Raw genomic sequence first — 20,024 nt, 5'->3', positions numbered from 1 at the left:
TTTTTTTTTTTTTTTTGGAGACGGAGAGTCTCACACTGTCACCCAGGCTGGAGTGCAGTGGCCTGATCTCGGCTCACTGCAAGCTCTGCCTCATGGGTTCATGCCATTCTCCTGCCTCAGCCTCTCGAGTAGCTGGGACTACAGGCGCCCACCACCATGCCCGGCTAATTTTTTGTATTTTTAGTACAGATGGGGTTTCACCGTGTTAGCCAGGATGATGTTAATCTCCTGACCTCATGATCCGTCCGCCTTGGCCTCCCAGAGTGCTGGGATTACCGGCATGGGCCACCGCGCCCAGCCCAATTGTTTTGTTCTTTTGAGAAAGGCAGATATGAACTTGAAACTTTTTCCTTTAGAAAAATTAGCATACTTCTAAAGGGCAGTTTGGAGGTGCTAGAACTCCCTCTTGTGGGATTCTGAAATATGTCCTACAGCAAATGAAACAAAATAGTGGTTTTTAAAAATGCCTCTCACTAAGAGAAGAATCTTAATTCAAATTGCAAGTTATAACTACATCCATCCAGAGATTTACTAAGAATGAGAAAATATTAGGCTTTAAATCACAGTAAATCACTGTGCAAAATAGGGTTGTTAATTATGTCGAAAACTGTTAATATGATGGTGAATTTTTAACATCTTTTCATTTGAAGAAATATTGTAGGGTAGAGAATTGCCATGTCAGGTTAAGACCTTAACATAGTTAAATTGTTGTCAATTTCTTTAAAAAAAAAAAAAACAACTTATAAATGTGTACTCTAAAAGTGTGTTGAGATTTTTTCTTCAAACGTTTTTTGAAAGTTTCAGATCAGAAATACACACTGTCAGGTTTTTGTTATCCTTTTAGTTTGTAGGCACCATTTACTATTTTCTGTTTCTTGCCCTTTTCAAGCCAATTCCGTAGCATCTGTGACTGTGTGCCCGCCTCTGTCCATTCACCAGCTGTTTATTGAGTGCTGATGAAGTGATAGGCGTTGTGCATTCTAAGCACAAGATGCTTAGAATCCCCTGGGGAAGATAGACCTTGACCAGGTTGTTGTGAGAAGCGTTACAAAAGGTCAGGTAGAAGTTGCTGTGGTGTCTGAAAGGGATATTTAAGCTGGGACATGAAGCATAAATCAGATTTAGCTAGGTGGAGAGGCGGGTGGGTTGGGGGAGTGGGTGCAAGGCCAAAGGGACAGAAAATTCAAAGGTGGTGAGGCAAGCAGAGCAGAAACTAGACCAGTGAGGTTGGAGCATGCGCAGGGAGGTTGAGACTAGGCAGGTGCCGGAGTTTTATAGCTACAGCAGAGGATTTGGGGCTTTTGCCAAGTGAGAAGTCTTTGAAGAGTTTTAAACAAATAGTGGCATGACCAGATTTATATATGGGCAAACTCACTCTTGATGCAGTGTGGAGAATGGAGAGGAAAGGGCGGAGGTGGATGCAGGGAGACTGGGAGGAAGTTACTGCACCATAATTTTTTTCTACAGTTTAGTGTTGTTAGAGTATTTACTTTGATTTTGTGGGCTTTACAGTCTCTGTTGCAAGTACTGAACTCTGCCATCGTAGCATGAAAGCAACAGTAGACAGTCCATAACGGAACGGGCATGGCTGTGTTCCAGTAAAACTTTGTTTACGAAAACAAGCAACAAACTGGATTTAACCTGCGGGCATAGTTTGCCAACCCCTGATATCTGGGGTATTAAGCAAGAGGAGAAGTGAGTGGGTTTAAGGGCTCACGAAGGAGGTACAATCAGTGTGACTTGGTTATGGATTTCTTTGAGGAAAGTGAGAAGGTGAAATGAAAGTGGTTTTTGGCCGGGCACGGTGGCTCACGCCTGTAATCCCAGCACTTTGGGAGGCCGAGGTGGGTGGATCATGAGGTCAGGAGATCGAGACCATCCTGGTTAATACGGTGAGATCCCATCTCTACTAAAAAAACCAAAAAAACAAAAAAAACAAACACCTGTAGTCCTGGCTAATTGGGAGGCTGAGACAGGAGAATGGCCTGAACCCAGGAGGCGGAGCTTGCAGTGAGCCGAGATCGCGCCACTGCACTCCATCCTGGGCGACAGAGCAAGACTCTGTCTCAAAAAATAAAATAAAAATCAGTTTCAGAAAGTGGGCTTTTTCTGTTTATGTCTTTGATATTGGGATTTGTTCACAGACAAATTTAAAAATCTAGTTCTTCAGGCTGGTGTATTGGTGCACACCTGTAATCCCAGCACTTTGGGAGGCCGAGGTGGGTGGATTGCTTGAGCCCAGGAGTTCAAAACCAGCCTGGGCAACATGGTGAAGCTCCATCTCTACAAAAAATACACAAATTAACCGTGTGTGGTGGTACGCGCCTGTAGTCCCAGCTACCTGGGAGGCTGAGGTGGGAAGTTGCCTTGAGCCTGGGAGGTGGAGGTTGCACGAGCCGAGATTGCACTGTCTGACTTCAGCTGGACAACAGAGTGAGACGCTGTCTCAAAAAAAAAAAAAACTGGTTAAGATTTTAGATTCATTTTACAAATCATGTTATTCTATTTAAGAATACTAGCAGATATGAACAATGATTTCTTTAAAAGAATGTTTAATGTTTGGTCCCATTTACAAACTTAAACTCCTTAAACATTTTTACTGCATTAAAAATATATTTTAAGAAAAAGAATAAAAGAGTCACGGCTCACTACAGCGTTGACCTCCTGGGCTCAATCAGTCCTCCCATCACAGCCTTCCTAGTAGCTGGGACTACAGGCGCACATCACCATGCCTGGCTAATTTTGGTATTTTTTCTAGTCAAGACAGGGTTTTGCCATGTCGCCTAGGCTGGTCTCCAACTCCTGGGCTCCAGTGATCCACCGGCTTTGGCCTCCCAAAGTGCCGGGATTACAGACGTGAACCACTACTGTGCCTGACTTATTCCTTTTTTCTCTAGTTTAATTGCCTGAATGACAATTGAAGTAGTTTAAAATGTATTCTTATATAATGTACTTGGGTAAGTCTTATAAATCTAACAAACGTAATTGTAGTGATTCTTTTTAGTAATGCATCTTTCCTGGGTTTTTTAGTAGATATTCACTGTTAAGCCAGCCTAGGCTTTGGAGAGTGCCTTCTTACCCTGCCGAGATTTGATGTTTGGCCTATGGCTCCCGGGTGGAGTACCTTTTTGGAATCACTATGCCAGAGACATTAAACTTAACGAAAGAGGAAGGCTCATAACCCATGTCTTTTAGATTCACATACTGCGCTAAGTTTTTGCTGTATTCACATGCCTGTAGCCCCCACCCTCCTACCCAAGGTTGTATCCCTTGATTGGATTTTTCATTTTCCTTTTCTTAAATATGTGTTGACATCATCCCAGGTGGCTGTTAAGATCTTTGAATTTGACAGAGTCCTGCATTCTTTTTATATACTTTTGTCTCTTTCATCCATAGCTCTTCCCTGTTCAACATGATAGTCAACTGAATTTTGGACATCTCTCTCTCTCTCTCTTGTTTTTGGTCTAAGTTGAGGGTCATGGTTTCTAGGTCATTGTACTGACGGAAGGCACACTTAGAATTTTGTTACTTTGTATACCTACTTTAAAATAACAATAAACTCCTGTGTTTAAACAAAATTTTCAACAAACATTAGAAATGCCAAACTCCAGTGTTCCTGTGTATATTTAGAACATATTCACCTGCTTATAGGTGTAATAAGGAATTTTCATGTTGCCTGAGGAAGAACTTACAATTTTCATTAGAATGTAAGCTTAGTGACAGTCCTGAGAACAGATTTCTCTGTTTAGCTTACTGTTGTATATCCACTAGAAAGAATAATGTCCAGCATTTAGCACATACTCAAATATTTATTGAATAAATGAAAAAGTGTAGTTTCTGAATACATGATAGATTGTTTATTATTAGTGTGAGATTGAGCCTTTTACTTACTTTTAAGTTCTTTTTCCCCTTTTTTCTTCTTTTAGGCAGAAACCACTAATACTAGCCTCTTGCAAGTACAACTGGAATGCAGTTTACATAATAAAGTGTGTCAGCAATTAAAGGTAAAATAAAATATGTAGTGTTTTCTCTCTGCTCTCCTTCCTTCCTCTTTGCTTAAAAATAAAACACAAGGCCAGGTGCAGTGGCTCACGCCTGTAATCCCAGCACTTTGGGAGGCCGAGCTGGGTGGATCACAAGGTCAGGAGATTGAGACCATCCTGGCTAACCTGGTGAAACCCCGTCTCTACTAAAAATCCAAAAAGCTTAGCCAGGCGTGGTGGCGGGCGCCTGTAGTCCCAGCTACTTGGGAGGCTGAGGCAGGAGAATGGCATGAACTAGGGAGGCGGAGCTTGCAGTGAGCCAAGATTGCGCCACTGCACTCCAGCCTGGGTGACAGAGCCAGACTCCGTCTCAAAAAAAAATAAAACACAAAACAGTATATTCTGTTCTCATACATGTGCCATTACGTTAAATGCTTTTCCTTTCCTCTATAGTTTGAAACCACAAAGTTGACATTTTTTTTTTTTTTTTCCTTTTTTCCTCCTTCCTCCAATCTCAGAGTTGTTACCTGGAATCTGATGATGTTTTGCGTCTACAAATGAGCATAATGGTAACAATGGAAAACTCTTCGAAAGAATTTGAAGAAAACACACAAGATTTGTTAGATCATCTCTCTATTGTTTACGTAGCTATAGATAAATCTGAGACCTCAGGTAAGGTGGGATGTGTAAAATTTTTCATTATATTTTGATGAGTCTGCATCATCGTTTTATATAGCATTTATGTATAGATTGTATCGTAGCAAACCACGACAAATAACCTTTGCTTCAATTGTTAAGCGATTGTAGTAGTAACTGGTTCTCAACCTACAACTGCTAAGAAGGCTGTATTATTTTGGGGAGAAGTTAAGTAACAACTGCAAACTGCTCTGAGTTTCCTTAGGAAGAATTTTTCTTGATGGTTGGAGACAGTAAGCAAATTATGTGGGCATGACAGTTTAATATAAATATTTACAAAGTATTTGAAGTCTTGGGTTTCTTGTTCCACTTTTAATGATTTGCCTAAGCTCAGTTAACCACATCATGCTGTTTTGTATTTTAAATAGCTAACAGGTTGCGGTTGTTCCTGGATGCTTGACAAATTCGGTAGAATTTTAGTGTTCAGTTTTATGAATTTTATCTTTGGAAATGTGTGTCCTACTTATCAGAAATAAATGCATTCATCTGTTTAACTTCCTAAGAACTTTATGTGATCCATGAAATTCGTAACATAGAATATACTAGTATCTTTTGGTTATCACGACTCTTCTGAGTGTGACTATATATATGTATTTATATTCAAAGAAAGGATAGTTTTTATTCTTTGTTTTTTTGTTGCTGTTGTTGTTTGGTTTTATTTCTGTTTTTGTTTTTTTTAGACAGGATTTTGCTCTGTAGCCCAGGCGGGAGTGCAGAGATGTGATCTTGGCTCACTGCAACCTCAAACTCCTAGGCTCAAGCAATCCAGCCACCTTGGCCTCCCAAGTAGCTGGGTCCACAGGTGCACACCACTATGCCTGGCTACTTTAAACTTTTTTTTTTTTTTTTTTTTTTGTAGAGCCAGGGTCTCCCTATGTTACTCAGGATGGTCTTGAACTCCTGGGCTCAAACAATCCTCCCCGCTTGGCCTCCCAAAGTTCTGGGATTGCAAGCACATGAGCCAGCCTGCCCTGCCTTGGCAGTCTTAATTGGTCAAACAGCATTTACCTTTCAGTCTTCAGAGCTGGCTGTGGTAGTGCTGGATCAGCAGGAGAGCTCTCCTGTCCTCAGTGCTTGGTGATTCTCATAACGACCAGGTGAACATACATGTGGGGCAGATCCCTGACCCGTGGGGATCATTTCTGTTGGTGAGGGCTAAAAGGAAGCCTGAAACCCAAGATCTCAGAATTTTCTTCTTTCCAAATGTGGTTATCTAAATGAGGAAATGAGGGGCTTTCTAATCAACAGGAGAACATAGCTTTATTTGAAGTCATCCAGTTCGTTAATTTCATCCAGAAGTGCATTGTATGACCCTAAACTCAGAATTTTGCTCCTGGTAGTCCCTCATCATTTAGAGGGCTTAAGTTGGAAGGCATTTTTATAAGGATCTTTTTTCTTGTGATTAAAAAAAAAAAAAAAAAACTCCTAGTTTTGATTTCAGTTTTGAGAGATAAGTTAACATTTTTTATAGAAATGTGTAATGTGATATTTTAGTTACTACTACATGAAGGTGTGAGAATGAGATGACTGTTTTAATCTCTAATTAAATACTCTGTTTTAATACTCTGATTCTTTTGAACAGATGATTCAGCAGTAAATATGTATATATTACATTCAGGAAACAGCCTTATATGGATACAGGTAATTGTAAATGCTTACCTAAAGTAAATTTTGAAATTGCAAGTGTGCATTTAATTGTAAAATATGAGGGTTTTTCAGGAGCAGAGACAGTGCTTCTGTTCTCAGAAGAGACAGAAGCACTGTCTGTGTTCTCTTTTTCTTTAACGTAAGCCCATTTGCCCTTGCTTGAACCTCTATTTGTATGAAGATTGTCAGCATCCCCTCCATATGGTTATGGCACAGATGCTGAGCAGTTGCTATGTATGGCTGGTCTGTGCTATTTATTCTAACAGTTGATTCAAACTGGATAAATACTGTCCCAGCTGAGAGTAGTAACGTGAGACTTTTCTTCTGTTTCAGGATATACGCCATTTCTCACAGAGAGATGCTCTGTTTCTGCAGTTTGAACCAGTACTACTACCTACTTCTACAACAAACTTTACAAAAATTGCTTCTTTTACCTGCAAAGGTACAGATTTTTAAACAGATTGTCATTTGACTTTTGTTATCTTGTTGTCATCATGGCAACTCTTTCTACAACTACAGATTAGGCATGGTTTCAAAAAAGTGAAGTGAATGCATTTGATTTCAAGAAGTCCCAGCCTTAATGGTTCTAAGATAGTATGATGTAGAAACTATTGTTGATGCCACTTTTATTCTGCCACATATGTAGGATTTTGAGTTTAAAGCTTAATATTCTCTGTTGATAATGATTAGGAAGGAAAGCACTGTTATGTTTTTGATGGGAGTCTAAATATGCAGGCTGTTTTTGAGGGAAAGTTGGCAATCTCTGAAAATTCAAAATGCACATATATGCTTTTTCATCCTTAATTCTAGTTTTAAGAGTTTATCCTCCAGATATGTGTGTATTCAAAACTGTACCTATAGAAATGTGTGTTTGTGAGGACAGAAGAGCTGAACATCTGTGTTCAGATGTGAGAGGGTGTTCAGAAACATGCATGGACAGTGATGTGAGCAGTGTGTGTACATTTAATTTTTTTAGAGGATATCTGTGTACTTATACGTGCACAGAACACCAGGAAGGATATTGGAGAAACTGCTAACAGCTGCCTCCTCTAAGATAATTGGGAGTCAGGGTGAAGAAAGGTAGACTTTATTTTCACATTTTTTGTTAGTGTTAGAATTTTTAAAAACCATATATATAACTTTAAAAAAGTTGGTTATTAGCATCAGAGAGTTAAGAATTGAACACAAGTGACTTAGTATTATGACCTAAATCAAGGAGAGCTTAAAAGTATTATTTTCATCAATCAGCAGTGCTTTCAAATACAGCTCACTTTCTGCTGGTCAGCTCCCTTTTGCTCTTTAGGTTTTATTCCTTTCTTGCTCGTGCCTCCACACATTCCCCCTTACTCTGCCAAGTGAGCTTCTTTTTTCGCTTTTGTCATTTCTGGTAAAGAAGTTGCTTTTAAAAAGTGTGGCTTGGCCGGGCGCGGTGGCTCAAGCCTGTAATCCCAGCACTTTGGGAGGCCGAGACGGGCGGATCACGAGGTCAGGAGATCGAGACCATCCTGGCTAACACGGTGAAACCCCGTCTCTACTAAAAATACAAAAAAACTAGCCGGGCGTGGTGGCGGGCGCCTGTAGTCCCAGCTACTCGGGAGGCTGAGGCAGGAGAATGGCGTAAACCCGGGAGGCGGAGCTTGCAGTGAGCTGAGATCCGGCCACTGCACTCTAGCCCGGGCGACAGAGCAAGACTCCGTCTCAAAAAAAAAAAAAAAAAAAAAAAAGTGTGGCTTTCTGGATAATTGGTAACAAAGAAGATGACGGGAACATTTGAGAAAGTAGTTACCTTTTATGTCTGATATTCGCTCTTTTAATGGAGACAGAAAAGTGAATAAAAAGTTATAAATAAACAAGACATAGGTCTTTTGTTCAGGCTTAATGAAAGAAAAGGAACTTAAGCTTCACATTTATTTCTTTATACCACAAAGCAGCTACATCCTGTGACAGTGGAATTATGGAAGATGTGAAGAAAACAACACACACTCCAACACTAAAAGCGTGCCTGTTCTCTGCTGTGGTTCAGGGGTAGGTTCCTTCCACTTTCCCTGAAATCTTACGTTGTTGTTGTTGTTTTCCCCTCTAGAAATGGTTTAAAAATATACTGATATGACTTGTATGATTCTCTCTCTCTCTGGCCTTGCTGCCCCTTGCGTTCGCACTGCTAACAGGCAGTGAAAGGGATATTAGCTGAATGGGGAAAAGGAAGTGAAATAATTCAGTTTATGAAATAGGTTCAATGTCAGGCATCCCAGATGTGTGAAAAGAGTACACATTCATGTGGTGTCTGTGAGTTGACTTCAGGTCCTGGTTTGGCCCTGATGACCTCTGTGAGCTGTACTGGACACAGCCTGGTTGCTTCCCCCTGGCTTCCAGTTGCTCCCCATGTGAGCCAGAAGATTGAAGGAGGTCATTGCGGAGGTCGTCTCTGGCGCTAGCTTTCATTTAGTAACGTTTTATGATGCTCCTGTTTTTGCAGTTAGAGGCTCATAAGAGGGCTGACTTGACTGCTGTCCCACACTCAGGGCTGATAGCATGCATGTCCTCTGTTCACAGGTATTTTAGAATGGACTCTTCTGCAACCCAGTTTCACATAGAGACTCGTGAGAACACATCAGGACTTTGGTCAATATGGTACCGCAACCATTTTGACCGTGGTGTTGTATTAAATAATGTGTTTGTTTCCAAGGAGACCAAGCACATTTTAAAGGTACATGTAGTATTTTTTTCCCCGAAGTTTTAGCTTATTTTAAGCTTTGTTTAAGGTCAGATGCTGTGAAGTTATTTCTATAAAATAATAAAAATTATTCCAATGCTATGAAATTATTTAAGTAAACTTTAATTTTAACTTACGATTTTTAAAACATGTATTTTTCTTTTGCCATTTTCAGAATTACTTTTAGGAGATTCGTCTTTCTCTCTTTTTAAAAAACTATTTTTAAAAGAACTCAAAGGGACCAGGATATAACCTTTCAAAATATTTGCTCTTAACATTATTCAAAAATATTATGTATATGGTTTGTTCTAAAAAGGTTATATTTAGTTAAAATGAGCCTGGTTCATGTTAAAATAGTAGGGTTTTTTTTGGCAAAATATCACTTACTGAAATTTCAAGATTATTTTTGTGAAACTTAAAACAGTGTCATCTTTAAGCATTATTTGTAACCTATCATTTCTATAAAAATATTGCAAATTTTGATCTGGAAATAACTGAGTAAAGTCATACTTTCTGAAATATAGAAGAACGTTAGCATCATACTTTATAATGATTTTAATCATAATTAGTGTTAGGAAAAGTAATTTCTCTTGCTTCTTTTCTTTTTAGATTCTGAATTTCACTGGCCCTTTATTTCTACCTCCAGGCTGTTGGAATATATTTTCTTTGAAACTTGCTGTTAAAGACATTGCCATAAATCTATTCACCAATGTATTTTTGACTACAAACATAGGTGCCATTTTTGCAATACCTCTACAGATTTATTCAGCACCAACCAAGGTATTTTCTACAATACTGTATGTGTGTTACAGTTTTCTTAATTACTGTTGCTTTTTATTAATCTTTAGTGCTTGAGTTTTATTAACTGGGTTAAGCTCATGTTCTTTAAGGCTAAGAAACTGAAGGGTGGGTATTACCAGGCCACTCTTGGATGATAAATTGTTCAGACATAGAAATCTTTATTTGGAAAGAGTTTTCTTTTTTTATAAAGTAATTTGAAGTTCTGAATGAAATAAGGCATGACCAATAGATTAATAGATATCATTTTCATTTATTTCCAAAATTTGTAGAGCAACGAATATGTGTTAGCGATAGAAAACACAGTTTGGTTTTTAGTACATACTTGTAATGACTTAATAAATTAGATTGTTAAATGCTTTATTTGGATCTCTTCTAAGTGACTCTCAGTTGCTCGTAATCCTTGAATTTCCTTAGTGGGCCAAGTCTAAAGCCTGAAAAGATTCACAATTAAGAAAATGCTTTCTAAAATCTGGGTAAATTGTATTTAATTTAGACTGTCTTAAATATGTCTCTTTTTTCTTTAATATTTATTTCTTTTCATTTGGTTATTATTTTTGCTTCTTTTTGCTCCAAGCTATTTTGTATAACTCTGGGTTCTGGTTTTTCTATGCAACATTCATGCAACCATCTTTATTTTTTTCTCACTTATAGTATGGATCTTTCATAGTTAGAAATGTCTCATGCTTAACTAGCTGAAAGCGTGCAGCTAGGAATTCTAAAATTAAACAGAGTGTCAGGTTAATTCCATTTATCCATATTTCGAGCAGGGATGGTTTCTTAGAAATTTTTTTTTTTCTGTTCAAGAGATGCATATCAGCAGAGTGACTGTGAGAGCAGCAGGCAGGTTTCAGATGTATGTGGAAGTCATGTGTCTGTACTCTCCATACCTGTAGGAAATGGGAAATTACATGTCCTGAATAGCTAGGAGTTATAGATCAGCATACTGTTTCCCAGAAGATTAGGGTTCAGTTAAAAAACAAAAACAAAAACAAAACCTCTAACCCCGAGAATGTCCTGAGACTAATTTAATCTTTAAAAAAAATTTTTTTTTTTTTTACAGCTAGGGTCTCTGTTGCCCAGGCCTCAGTGCAGCCATGTGATCATAATCTTTCATTCAGATGGCAATTTCGTGCCTTGTGGGCCCAGGGGTCATTCTTGTCATTGATTATTGTGTGTGCAGAATCCACTCAGTAACCCTCCTAGGGAGAGACAGTTCGGATTTCTCTGAAAATCTCTAAAAAATTAGAAAGTAACTTTTTGGCTCGTGGTTAAAGGGAAGTTCACTGAGGTGCAGGCCCCAATGTCTGCTTTGAATTTTAGTGCATTGGGATTTTTATGTTTAGTGCTGTGTTTGAAGTTATTCATATATTACTTTTCAATCTAGGAAGGGAGTCTGGGTTTTGAAGTGATAGCACATTGTGGCATGCATTATTTCATGGGAAAATCAAAAGCAGGTAAGTATTTTGCCCTTAGGCTTTCTGTAGAACTCTAGTTTGGGGGATGGGAAGTAGTGAGGAAAATTAGCATTTGTCAATGGAATAATTAGTTCTATAAAGGTAATTGCATCATATTCTGTAGAGAGGATGATCATTAACAGAATGACTTAAAATTGTTAAGAACCCTCCAGAAACACCTGGGGTACTTGTATAAAGAATGCCCCCTTATTATCTAGTAGCTTTTACTTCCGCAAGGGATTTTGTTTTCAAATAACATTGTTTGATCATCATAGCACCCATAGGAAAAATTGGAAGATTCTGATTCTTTTGTAAAAGAACTGACTAGAAGTTAGTAAAAATAACTTGGAATTGTATTTGAGGACTTAAGTTATAGGAGTGTAAACATCTTGCAGAGGGTGCTGGTTGTGATTTGAGACTGAAGGGCCTTAGTGTTGAGGTACAAGCTGTTTCTTGTTTTGGGGTTTTTTTTGGTGTTTTTTTGTTTGTTTGTTTTTGTCTTGATTTATAAAGATATTTAAGGAGAGTTTTAAAGTATAGTTTTTTTTTTTTTTTTTTTTTTTAAAGATTCTCACCTCTCCTTCCTGATACCCTCCTTAGCAAGACAGAACAAATCTGTTGGTAGAATGAGGTGAACAATAGACCAGTTATAAACATGCACCTTCTCTAGGATCGCCTCCTGGTCTGTGCCCCCTTTCAAGAACTACTGTTTTCCCTCAGCACTCTAGATGGTGACCTGGAGGACTTGTTGATGATTAGCATGTGTGTGGAAGGAGTTTCACATTTTAGATTTAAAGCTGTTAAAAATGTTCCAAGTGTAATTTTGTTTCAGGCTGTATTCATGAGCCATGTGTCTTTTACGTTATTACCTTTACATAATTCGATTTAGTTTTGTTTTACGACATGTTTCTTTAATTTGATATCATTTACCATTGAGTTAGAGGGACTTTTGATTAATAAGCAGCAGAGGACACAGGTGGCATTTATTAACCCTACAGTCCTCTCGGTTTAAGAAGTTTAATATTCAGCCCTTGGCATTATTTACTTAAGTGAATTATGTTTTCTGTAAATCTAAATATGAAATCTGATCTAATTTTTAGGAAATCCTAATTGGAATGGGAGCCTTTCTCTTGATCAGTCTACTTGGGATGTGGATTCTGAACTTGCAAATAAATTGTATGAAAGATGGAAGAAATATAAAAATGATGACGTCTGCAAGTATGTCTCCACTGTCTTCTTTTTTGTTCAGTAGTGGGGAGACACTGTTATGGTAGTCCCTCCTTACCTGTGGGGATACATTCTAAGACCCCCCACCCCCCAACCCCACCATGGATGCCTGAAACTGTAGCAAACCCTATATACGATGCATGAATTTATTTTTCCTTTATCATAATTTCACAAATAGAAGATTCTTTCTTACTGTAAATCTTAGCAGTCTCAGCATACAATTTTTTTCTATTAAGTCAACAACTTTTCACCTTTTTGGGTAAAAGGAAGCATTTTATGGCTTCTCTTTGGCATATTTCAATTGTCAGCATCACTGTTCTTGCACTTTAAAGCCATTATTAAGTCAAGTAAGGGCTACTTGAACAAAAGCACTGTGATGCCAGGACAGTTGACCTGATGACTGAGATGGCTACTAAGTGACTAGCAGGCAGGTAGTGGATCCAGTGTGGATATGCTGGGCAGAGGGATGGTTTGCATGTCCCAGACAAGATGGAGTGGGGCAGCTTGAACTTTCATCATGCTACTCAGTACTGTGTGTAATATAAAAGTTAGGAATTATTTCTGGAATTTTTTGCTTAATAGTTTCAGACCCCGGTTGATCACAGGTAACTGAAACTTTAGAAAGCAAAACTCTGCATAAGGGCCAACGACTGCACACAGTATTTTATTGATATTACAGTCCTTAGTTTCTAGTGATTGATACTTCTCTCCACTTTTAATTTTGACAAATTTCAAACCTCAGAAGTTGATAGTACAGTGAATTCTCAGATATTCCTCATCTAGATTTTGTTCACCAGATGGTCACATCTTATCACTTTTGCTTTATTTCTCTCTATATGTGTACACACACACATAGAAACACACACACACAGACTTTTGCCGAGTCATTGAAAGTGAGCTGTAAATGTCATACTTCAACTCTCAATACTTTATTAGGAAATTCTTTATTTCCTAAGGAGCATATTTTCTTGTATCTAACTATACTACCGTTGCATACCCAACAAACTTGACATTCATATAATTATATTGTTTAATATACAGTCTGTGTTAAAAATTTTCCCTAGTTAATCCAGTAGTGTTCATTATAGCTGCTTTTTTCTTTATCTTTTCTTTGAATCCAGAGTCCATTTAAAGGCCACGCATTGCATTTGGTTGTCATGTTTTCTTGGTTTTCTTTAGACTAGTGTTCCTACCTTTCATCATCTTTCATCATGTTGATACTTTTCAAAAGTTCAGGCCAGTTGTTTTATAAAACATTCCACACTCTGAATTTTTCTGTTTGCTTCCTCAAGTTCATGATCTGGTTAAAAGTTTTTGCAAGAATATGAGTTACCTGGTTGAACTTGTGTCTGTATTATTTCGTCTCATCAGGAGGTACATAAATGTCAGTTTGTTCCATTACTGGCATTGCTAAGTTGAGTCACTTGGTTTAGGTGATGAGTGACAGAACTCTCCATTGTACATACCTTTTTCCTTGTATAATTAATAAATCTGTGCTGTGACAATTTGATAAATTGCCATATAAATGCCCTGTTCCCTAAGGATGTTTCATCCCATGGTTTTAGTATTTATTGATAATCCTTGCTGGAATCAGTTGTTAGACTAATGGCTGCAGAATGATGTTTCTGATTATTTTGTTCATTCTACATTTATTGGCAGATTTTTTTTTTTTTCTAAAAGAGTGTTTCTCTTGCTTTTAAGCATCACTCTGATTCTTTAGTTGCAGTGTTGTACTCTCTTACCATCACTATAATTTTTGATGATAAATTGTTCCAAATTTGGCTGGTAGGAGCTCTTCGGCTGGCTTGTGTGGTCCCTTGAAATGTTCCTGTTGTTGTTTGAGTGCTTCCTTGCTTTCTAGTAAAACAGGGCTTTGTAGGGTCAATCTTGTACTTTCCCATCCCCAGACCTAGAGTAAACCATTTCCCCAAGAGCCCTTTTCGTTTAAGTGGGAATAGTATTTAGTGATTTCCCTAAATAACAAAATTATTAAATATTAAATTTTTAAATATCAAAATTATTTTTCATAATAGTTTCTTTATCAATTAAAACAGGAGGAATGTTTTGGGAACCACTCGATTTGCTCACTTGAAGAAATCCAAGGAGTCAGAGTCCTTTGTTTTCTTTTTGCCTCGTTTGGTTGCAGAGCCTGGCCTCGTGTTAAACTTCAGCGCAACTGCCCTTAGGAGCAGCGTGGTGAGGACCGTGTGTCTTTCCATCTCTTTGTCAGTGACTCCCCAGTGCTTGGGTTTTCAGAGTACCGGATTTTCCACCTAGAGCTACTATTTCAAAGCCAAAATGAAGGAGATGTCAAAAGAACTAGATGAGCAGTAAAACTCTAAGCAGACTGAAAACGCATGAAACAAATAGACTTTGAATTGAATGTACACTCCATAAATGTGTCAATTAACAAAATACTCTACTGCAAACAACAGAGAAAATCTTGACTGGCTTAATTAGGAGTCATTTTATAACAAGAAGCTCAAAGGACAGAAGTCCAGAGGAAGTCAGGTTGTGCTCTCTGGGATGCCATCAGGGACTGAGGCTTTTCTCCCTGTCTACTGTCCATCCTTAGCGTGTTGGCTTCAGTGCTTGTCTGTGCCTCTCTCGTCCAGCGCTGGTGGCAGGAAGACTGGGCAAAGAGAAGGAGGTGCCTCCAGCAGACTTCCATTTGTGTCTCCTGGCTAAGAACTCTATACCACACATGACGTGAATTATAATGTATGCCATATCAGGTGCCCATAGATTTTCTTGGGGATGACATCCTCAGGCCGGTTTTTAACTTTTTATTTTTAAATGATTTCAACTTAGAGAAAAGTTTCAAGGGTAGTATATCAGGAGCTCCCAAAGAGAAAATCAGGAGCTTGCAAAAAGAAAAGAATCTTTTTGCAAACATTTCTCAATTTTTAATGTTTGCCACACTTGCTTGAACATTCTCTTTTTGCATACACGTATCTTTGTGAACCATCTGAGTGTCAGACGTTACACCCTCTTACCTCTAACTTTCAGTGTGAATTATTTAAGAACAAGGGCTTTTTTCTGAGCCAGAGTATAATGATCAAAATCAGAAAATGATGGTGTTATTTAATCTATGGTATATAAATGGTATATAAATACACAGTATATAAGTATATATACTACATATATACAGTATATGTAGATCAAGTGTTTTCAGAGATCCCACTGTCATACTTTACAGCATTTTTTTTTCTAGTTCGGAATCCAGTCCAGGATTTCTCATTTCATTGGCAGGTCTTTTTAGTCTCCTTTAATCTTCCCCAGCCGTTCTTTGCCTTTTATGACATACACATTTTTGAAGCGTGCTGGCCATTTATTTCCTGTGATGTTTCTTGATTGGAGTTACGTGATGTTTCCTCGTGATTAGGTTATGCTTTTTTTGGCCAGAATATCTCAGGAGGGATGCGGTGTCCCTCTCAGGGTTTTAACTTTTCTTTCCTCACACCTAGGTAAAGTACTTTGTGGTGCAGAACCCGTCCTCTTGGCCGGTCTCCTTGCAGCTCCTGCCTCTCTCCTTGTACCCTAAACCCGAAGCCCTAGTACACCTGCTCCACAGATGGTATGAAGACTTTTTTTTTTTTCTGAGAGGCAGTTTGGGAAGTACTGGGAAGACTTAGAATTACTTAATGTCCTACAGTATTTCAACCAGGACCTGTGTGTGGATGTGGACACAGTATTAACCCATTAGCTCATGGACTTTGGGCATCCTGCCCCTTGTGCGTGTGATTTAATGGCACTACCTGGCCCTCTGTTTTATGTGGCATCTTCAGTGTTACTGCGTGAAGTCCACTAGCCAACAGAACATCCTTCTCTTTAGCGAGGGAACCTATATCATCATTTTTTCTTCACATATACTCCTAACATTTAGACTCGCAATCATGGTGATTTCTGGGCAGCATAAATAAGTTTAGTGTTTTAGTCCAGTTGGCCCTCCATATCTGCAGGGCAATTGGCCACAGGACCCCTCGGATACTAAAATCCCAAGGATGTTCAAGTCCTGTAAAACCATTGATGGAAAAATTGGCCCTCCTTATTTGAGGGTTCTCCACCTCTGGTTGGTTGAACCTGCTGGTTTGGGACCTGCAGATGCAGAGGGTTTAATGTATATTCTTGTCTAGCACTAAACAGGAAGAGATGATAATTAGTTCATGTCTGTTATATCTTATTTTCACACAATCACAGTTTTACTTAGAATGTTTCCAGCTTCTCGTTTAGTAAGATCCACCCTTATCCCAGGGTTTCTCAGCTTCCGCAGTATTGGTATTTGGACCAGATGGTTCTACCATTCTGTTTGGTGGGGGCGGGAGGGGCCATCTTGTGTGTCAAAGGATGTTTAGCGTTGTTCCTGGCTTCTACCCACTAGTTGCCCGCAGGACCTCCCCAGCTGTGACAGCCAAAAATGTTTCCAGACGTCGCCCAGTATTTCCTGTGGGATAAAATTGCCTTTGGTTGAGAGTCATTTTTTTTTTCCAAAAAAATTGCTTTGTATTTAGAGCTTCTGTCACCATCTGCTTCCTTATATCCTGTGATGCCAAAGTCATTCATTTAGCAGTATTTATTGATCACTGACAGTATGGCAGATATGGGTGTGGGAATGTGGGATGGACCTGGGACACAGTGGTGACAGGACGGGATGAATTTTGTGTGTATGTGTGTGCACAAGCATGTACTCACCTATGTATAAATGTCTATGTGTGCACACACTTATTAAACCTTTTTTATTGGCAGATGTGAGTGCTATTTTAAACATTTACTTTTTTCCTTATAGGTTTGGCACTGATATGCAGATGATTAATTTCACAACTGGTGAATTCCAGCTCACTGAAGCTTGCCCTTACCTGGTAGGATGTTATCCTAACACAGAAAAAAGAATGCCGACAAACTAGACACATGAGCATATGGGCCTCACTGATTTATGTTTAAAATGTCTTTTTTTTTTTTTTTTTTTTTTGAGACGGAGTCTCGCTCTGTCACCCAGGCTGGAATGCAGTGGCCGGATCTCAGCTCACTGCAAGCTCTGCCTCCCGGGTTTATGCCATTCTCCTGCCTCGGCCTCCCGAGTAGCTGGGACTACAGGCGCCCGCCACCTCGCCCGGCTAGTTTTTGTATTTTTTATTAGAGACGGGGTTTCACCATGTTAGCCAGGATGGTCTTGATCTCCTGACCTCGTGATCCGCCCATCTCGGCCTCCCAAAGTGCTGGGATTACAGGCTTGAGCCACCGTGCCTGGCCTAAAATGTCTTTTACGTACTATATATGGCTCTTTTATTTTTATTCTCCAGGTATTAACAGTGCATAGCAGATTTTTCCAGTTAACTAATGCAATGGGAGCTGGGTTTATGTTAGCTCTAAATCATTTTAATTTGATGATTTAGAATCATGTGAGTAAAGAAATAACAGTTGAACAGAGCTTTGTAGAAAACCATGAAACTCGAGACCCCAGAATTTATAATTCTCTTGATTCCTTGGCCCTCAAATTCTTTTTTAAGGCAAGGTAAGGTAAAAACAAATACATTTTAAAAAATCTTTTCTTACTAAACTGTGTTCCTGTTTTTAGCAAGTCACCCAATTTCTGTGATGTTTACTCTATCTATAAGAAAGGACTACTCTAAAATTCTTAAGCCTGTGGCAATCATGAGGTCTTGCCCAAATACTTAGGAGTAGGAGTAAACATGTCATGCGGTGAAGATGCTGTTTGCCTGGGGACTTGGCAGCCTTACTTCTCAGTTTCCACTCAGTCATTCCATGGCTATTTGTGTCTAGCTGAGTGTTGGCCTTGCAGGTATTCTGTGTTTCATATCAATTCAAAAGTAGAACATCTGTTGACAAAAAATGCATACATATACATATAAACTCACATATGCAGATAACTCTTTTTACTACACATACACATTTAAGCGCCTTGAGTATTTTCTTCTTTATCTTTATCCCTCCAAAAATATACTGTTGGCTCTAGATTAATTTCAATAACAGAAGGAGGAAGACCACAGGTAACCCATTGCCACAGACTCTCCTTTCTTTTCTTACGTGTTGAGGCAGCATTGGTGCGGGGAGGGGGGGTGAAGCCTTGCACCCAGGTGTGGTCTTACTCTTGTTAGTGAGCCTGCCCCTCTCTCTCCATCTCGGTTTCTCTACCAGGAGGTCTTCAAGGCTATTCAAGATAATTAGTCCAAAATACTAAGTGATATCTTGCCTCACTGGTATTCAGTCACGACATCTTGAAATTCTATTCTATTAAATGAATTCTCATTTCTCATTCTCATTGAAATTGAATAAATTTCAATTCTATTAAATGAAAATCTATTTAAAATAAATGCCCATTTATTTTAAATCTAAATATTCTATTTAGATGTGAATAAATGATACGACTCATTTGGAAAAAGTTTTTATCTATGACAGAATATTTTTCCCAAGAAATATTATACATTTTGGGATAAGGGAAATTATTGCTATTGTTAATTTATGACATTGATGAAAAGAATAGTTAATATCAGTGCCTTGAAAACACTGAGTTAAAATTTAACTCGGCCGGGCGCGGTGGCTCAAGCCTGTAATCCCAGCACTTAGGGAGGCCGAGAGGGGTGGATCACGAGGTCAGGAGATCGAGACCATCCTGGCCTACACGGTGAAACCCCGTCTCTACTAAAAAATACAAAAAACTAGCCAGGCGAGATGGTGGGCGCCTGTAGTCCCAGCTACTCCGGAGGCTGAGGCAGGAGAATGGCGTAAACCCGGGAGGCGGAGCTTGCAGTGAGCCGAGATTGCGCCACTGCACTCCAGCCTGGGTGACAGAGCGAGACTCCGTCTCAAAAAAAAAAAAAAAAAAAAATTTAACTCAAAATTGTTATTAGAATTCTTCGTCATGTAAAGAAAGGCTTCCTGCATTTTGATTTTGCTGATTTGCTTTTAGAAATATAGTTCCTTTGGTTAAGAGCATTGGAATTTTTTATATACCCTAAAAATGTCAGTGCCTGGCATATAAGAACCGTTTAAATAATAGAGGTGCTATTTTTACTGTAAGTTTAACACCAAAAGTCAGCATCTTTTAAATTCAGTATTCATATTACATGCATAAAACAGGGGTTATTCCTTCATGGAGTTTATAATTCTAATAAAAATGAATCAGATAATCAAATACTATTACTGTTTCTTTTTTTCAGGTGGCATGGGTAACACTAGCAATAATTGAAAGATAAAATTAAAAGTTAAAAACAAAGAGAAATAATATTCTTCAGATTATATAATAGCTCTAAGAAATTATGCATTGTTTTTAGTGAGATGGAGCTAGAAAAAGCAGTGGAAAGAGGGAAAGTCCACTTAACAAAAAGATAAAAAAATTAAACCTTGGGTACTGAATTTAGAGCACAAGTTTTGTTTGTTTGTTTGTTTGTTTTTGAGGCGGAGTCTCGCTCTGTCGCCCAGGCTGGAGTACTGTGGCCGGATCTCAGCTCACTGCAAGCTCCGCCTGCCGGGTTCACGCCATTC

The 20,024-nt window shown here is 38.7% G+C and overlaps 1 protein-coding gene across 1 annotated transcript in view; it reads left to right on the top strand.

The window, feature by feature from the left end:
* The window catches only part of KIAA0922 (KIAA0922 ortholog), a 170,202-nt gene that overhangs the window by 108,679 nt on the left and 41,499 nt on the right, over positions 1-20,024 (top strand). The window contains exons 7-18 of the mRNA XM_011959776.1: positions 3,927-4,004; positions 4,502-4,655; positions 6,262-6,320; positions 6,660-6,768; positions 8,258-8,351; positions 8,880-9,033; positions 9,649-9,819; positions 11,225-11,294; positions 12,395-12,512; positions 14,576-14,717; positions 15,989-16,098; positions 17,308-17,380. Coding sequence (XP_011815166.1) covers positions 3,927-4,004; positions 4,502-4,655; positions 6,262-6,320; positions 6,660-6,768; positions 8,258-8,351; positions 8,880-9,033; positions 9,649-9,819; positions 11,225-11,294; positions 12,395-12,512; positions 14,576-14,717; positions 15,989-16,098; positions 17,308-17,380 — 1,332 coding nt within the window. The remainder of the gene's footprint in view (positions 1-3,926; positions 4,005-4,501; positions 4,656-6,261; positions 6,321-6,659; positions 6,769-8,257; positions 8,352-8,879; positions 9,034-9,648; positions 9,820-11,224; positions 11,295-12,394; positions 12,513-14,575; positions 14,718-15,988; positions 16,099-17,307; positions 17,381-20,024) is intronic.

This window comes from Colobus angolensis, unplaced genomic scaffold (assembly GCF_000951035.1).
Source record: "Colobus angolensis palliatus isolate OR3802 unplaced genomic scaffold, Cang.pa_1.0 Scaffold5, whole genome shotgun sequence".
Classification (NCBI taxonomy): Eukaryota; Metazoa; Chordata; class Mammalia; order Primates; family Cercopithecidae; genus Colobus; species Colobus angolensis.
This window is presented reverse-complemented; position numbering and strand designations above follow the sequence as displayed.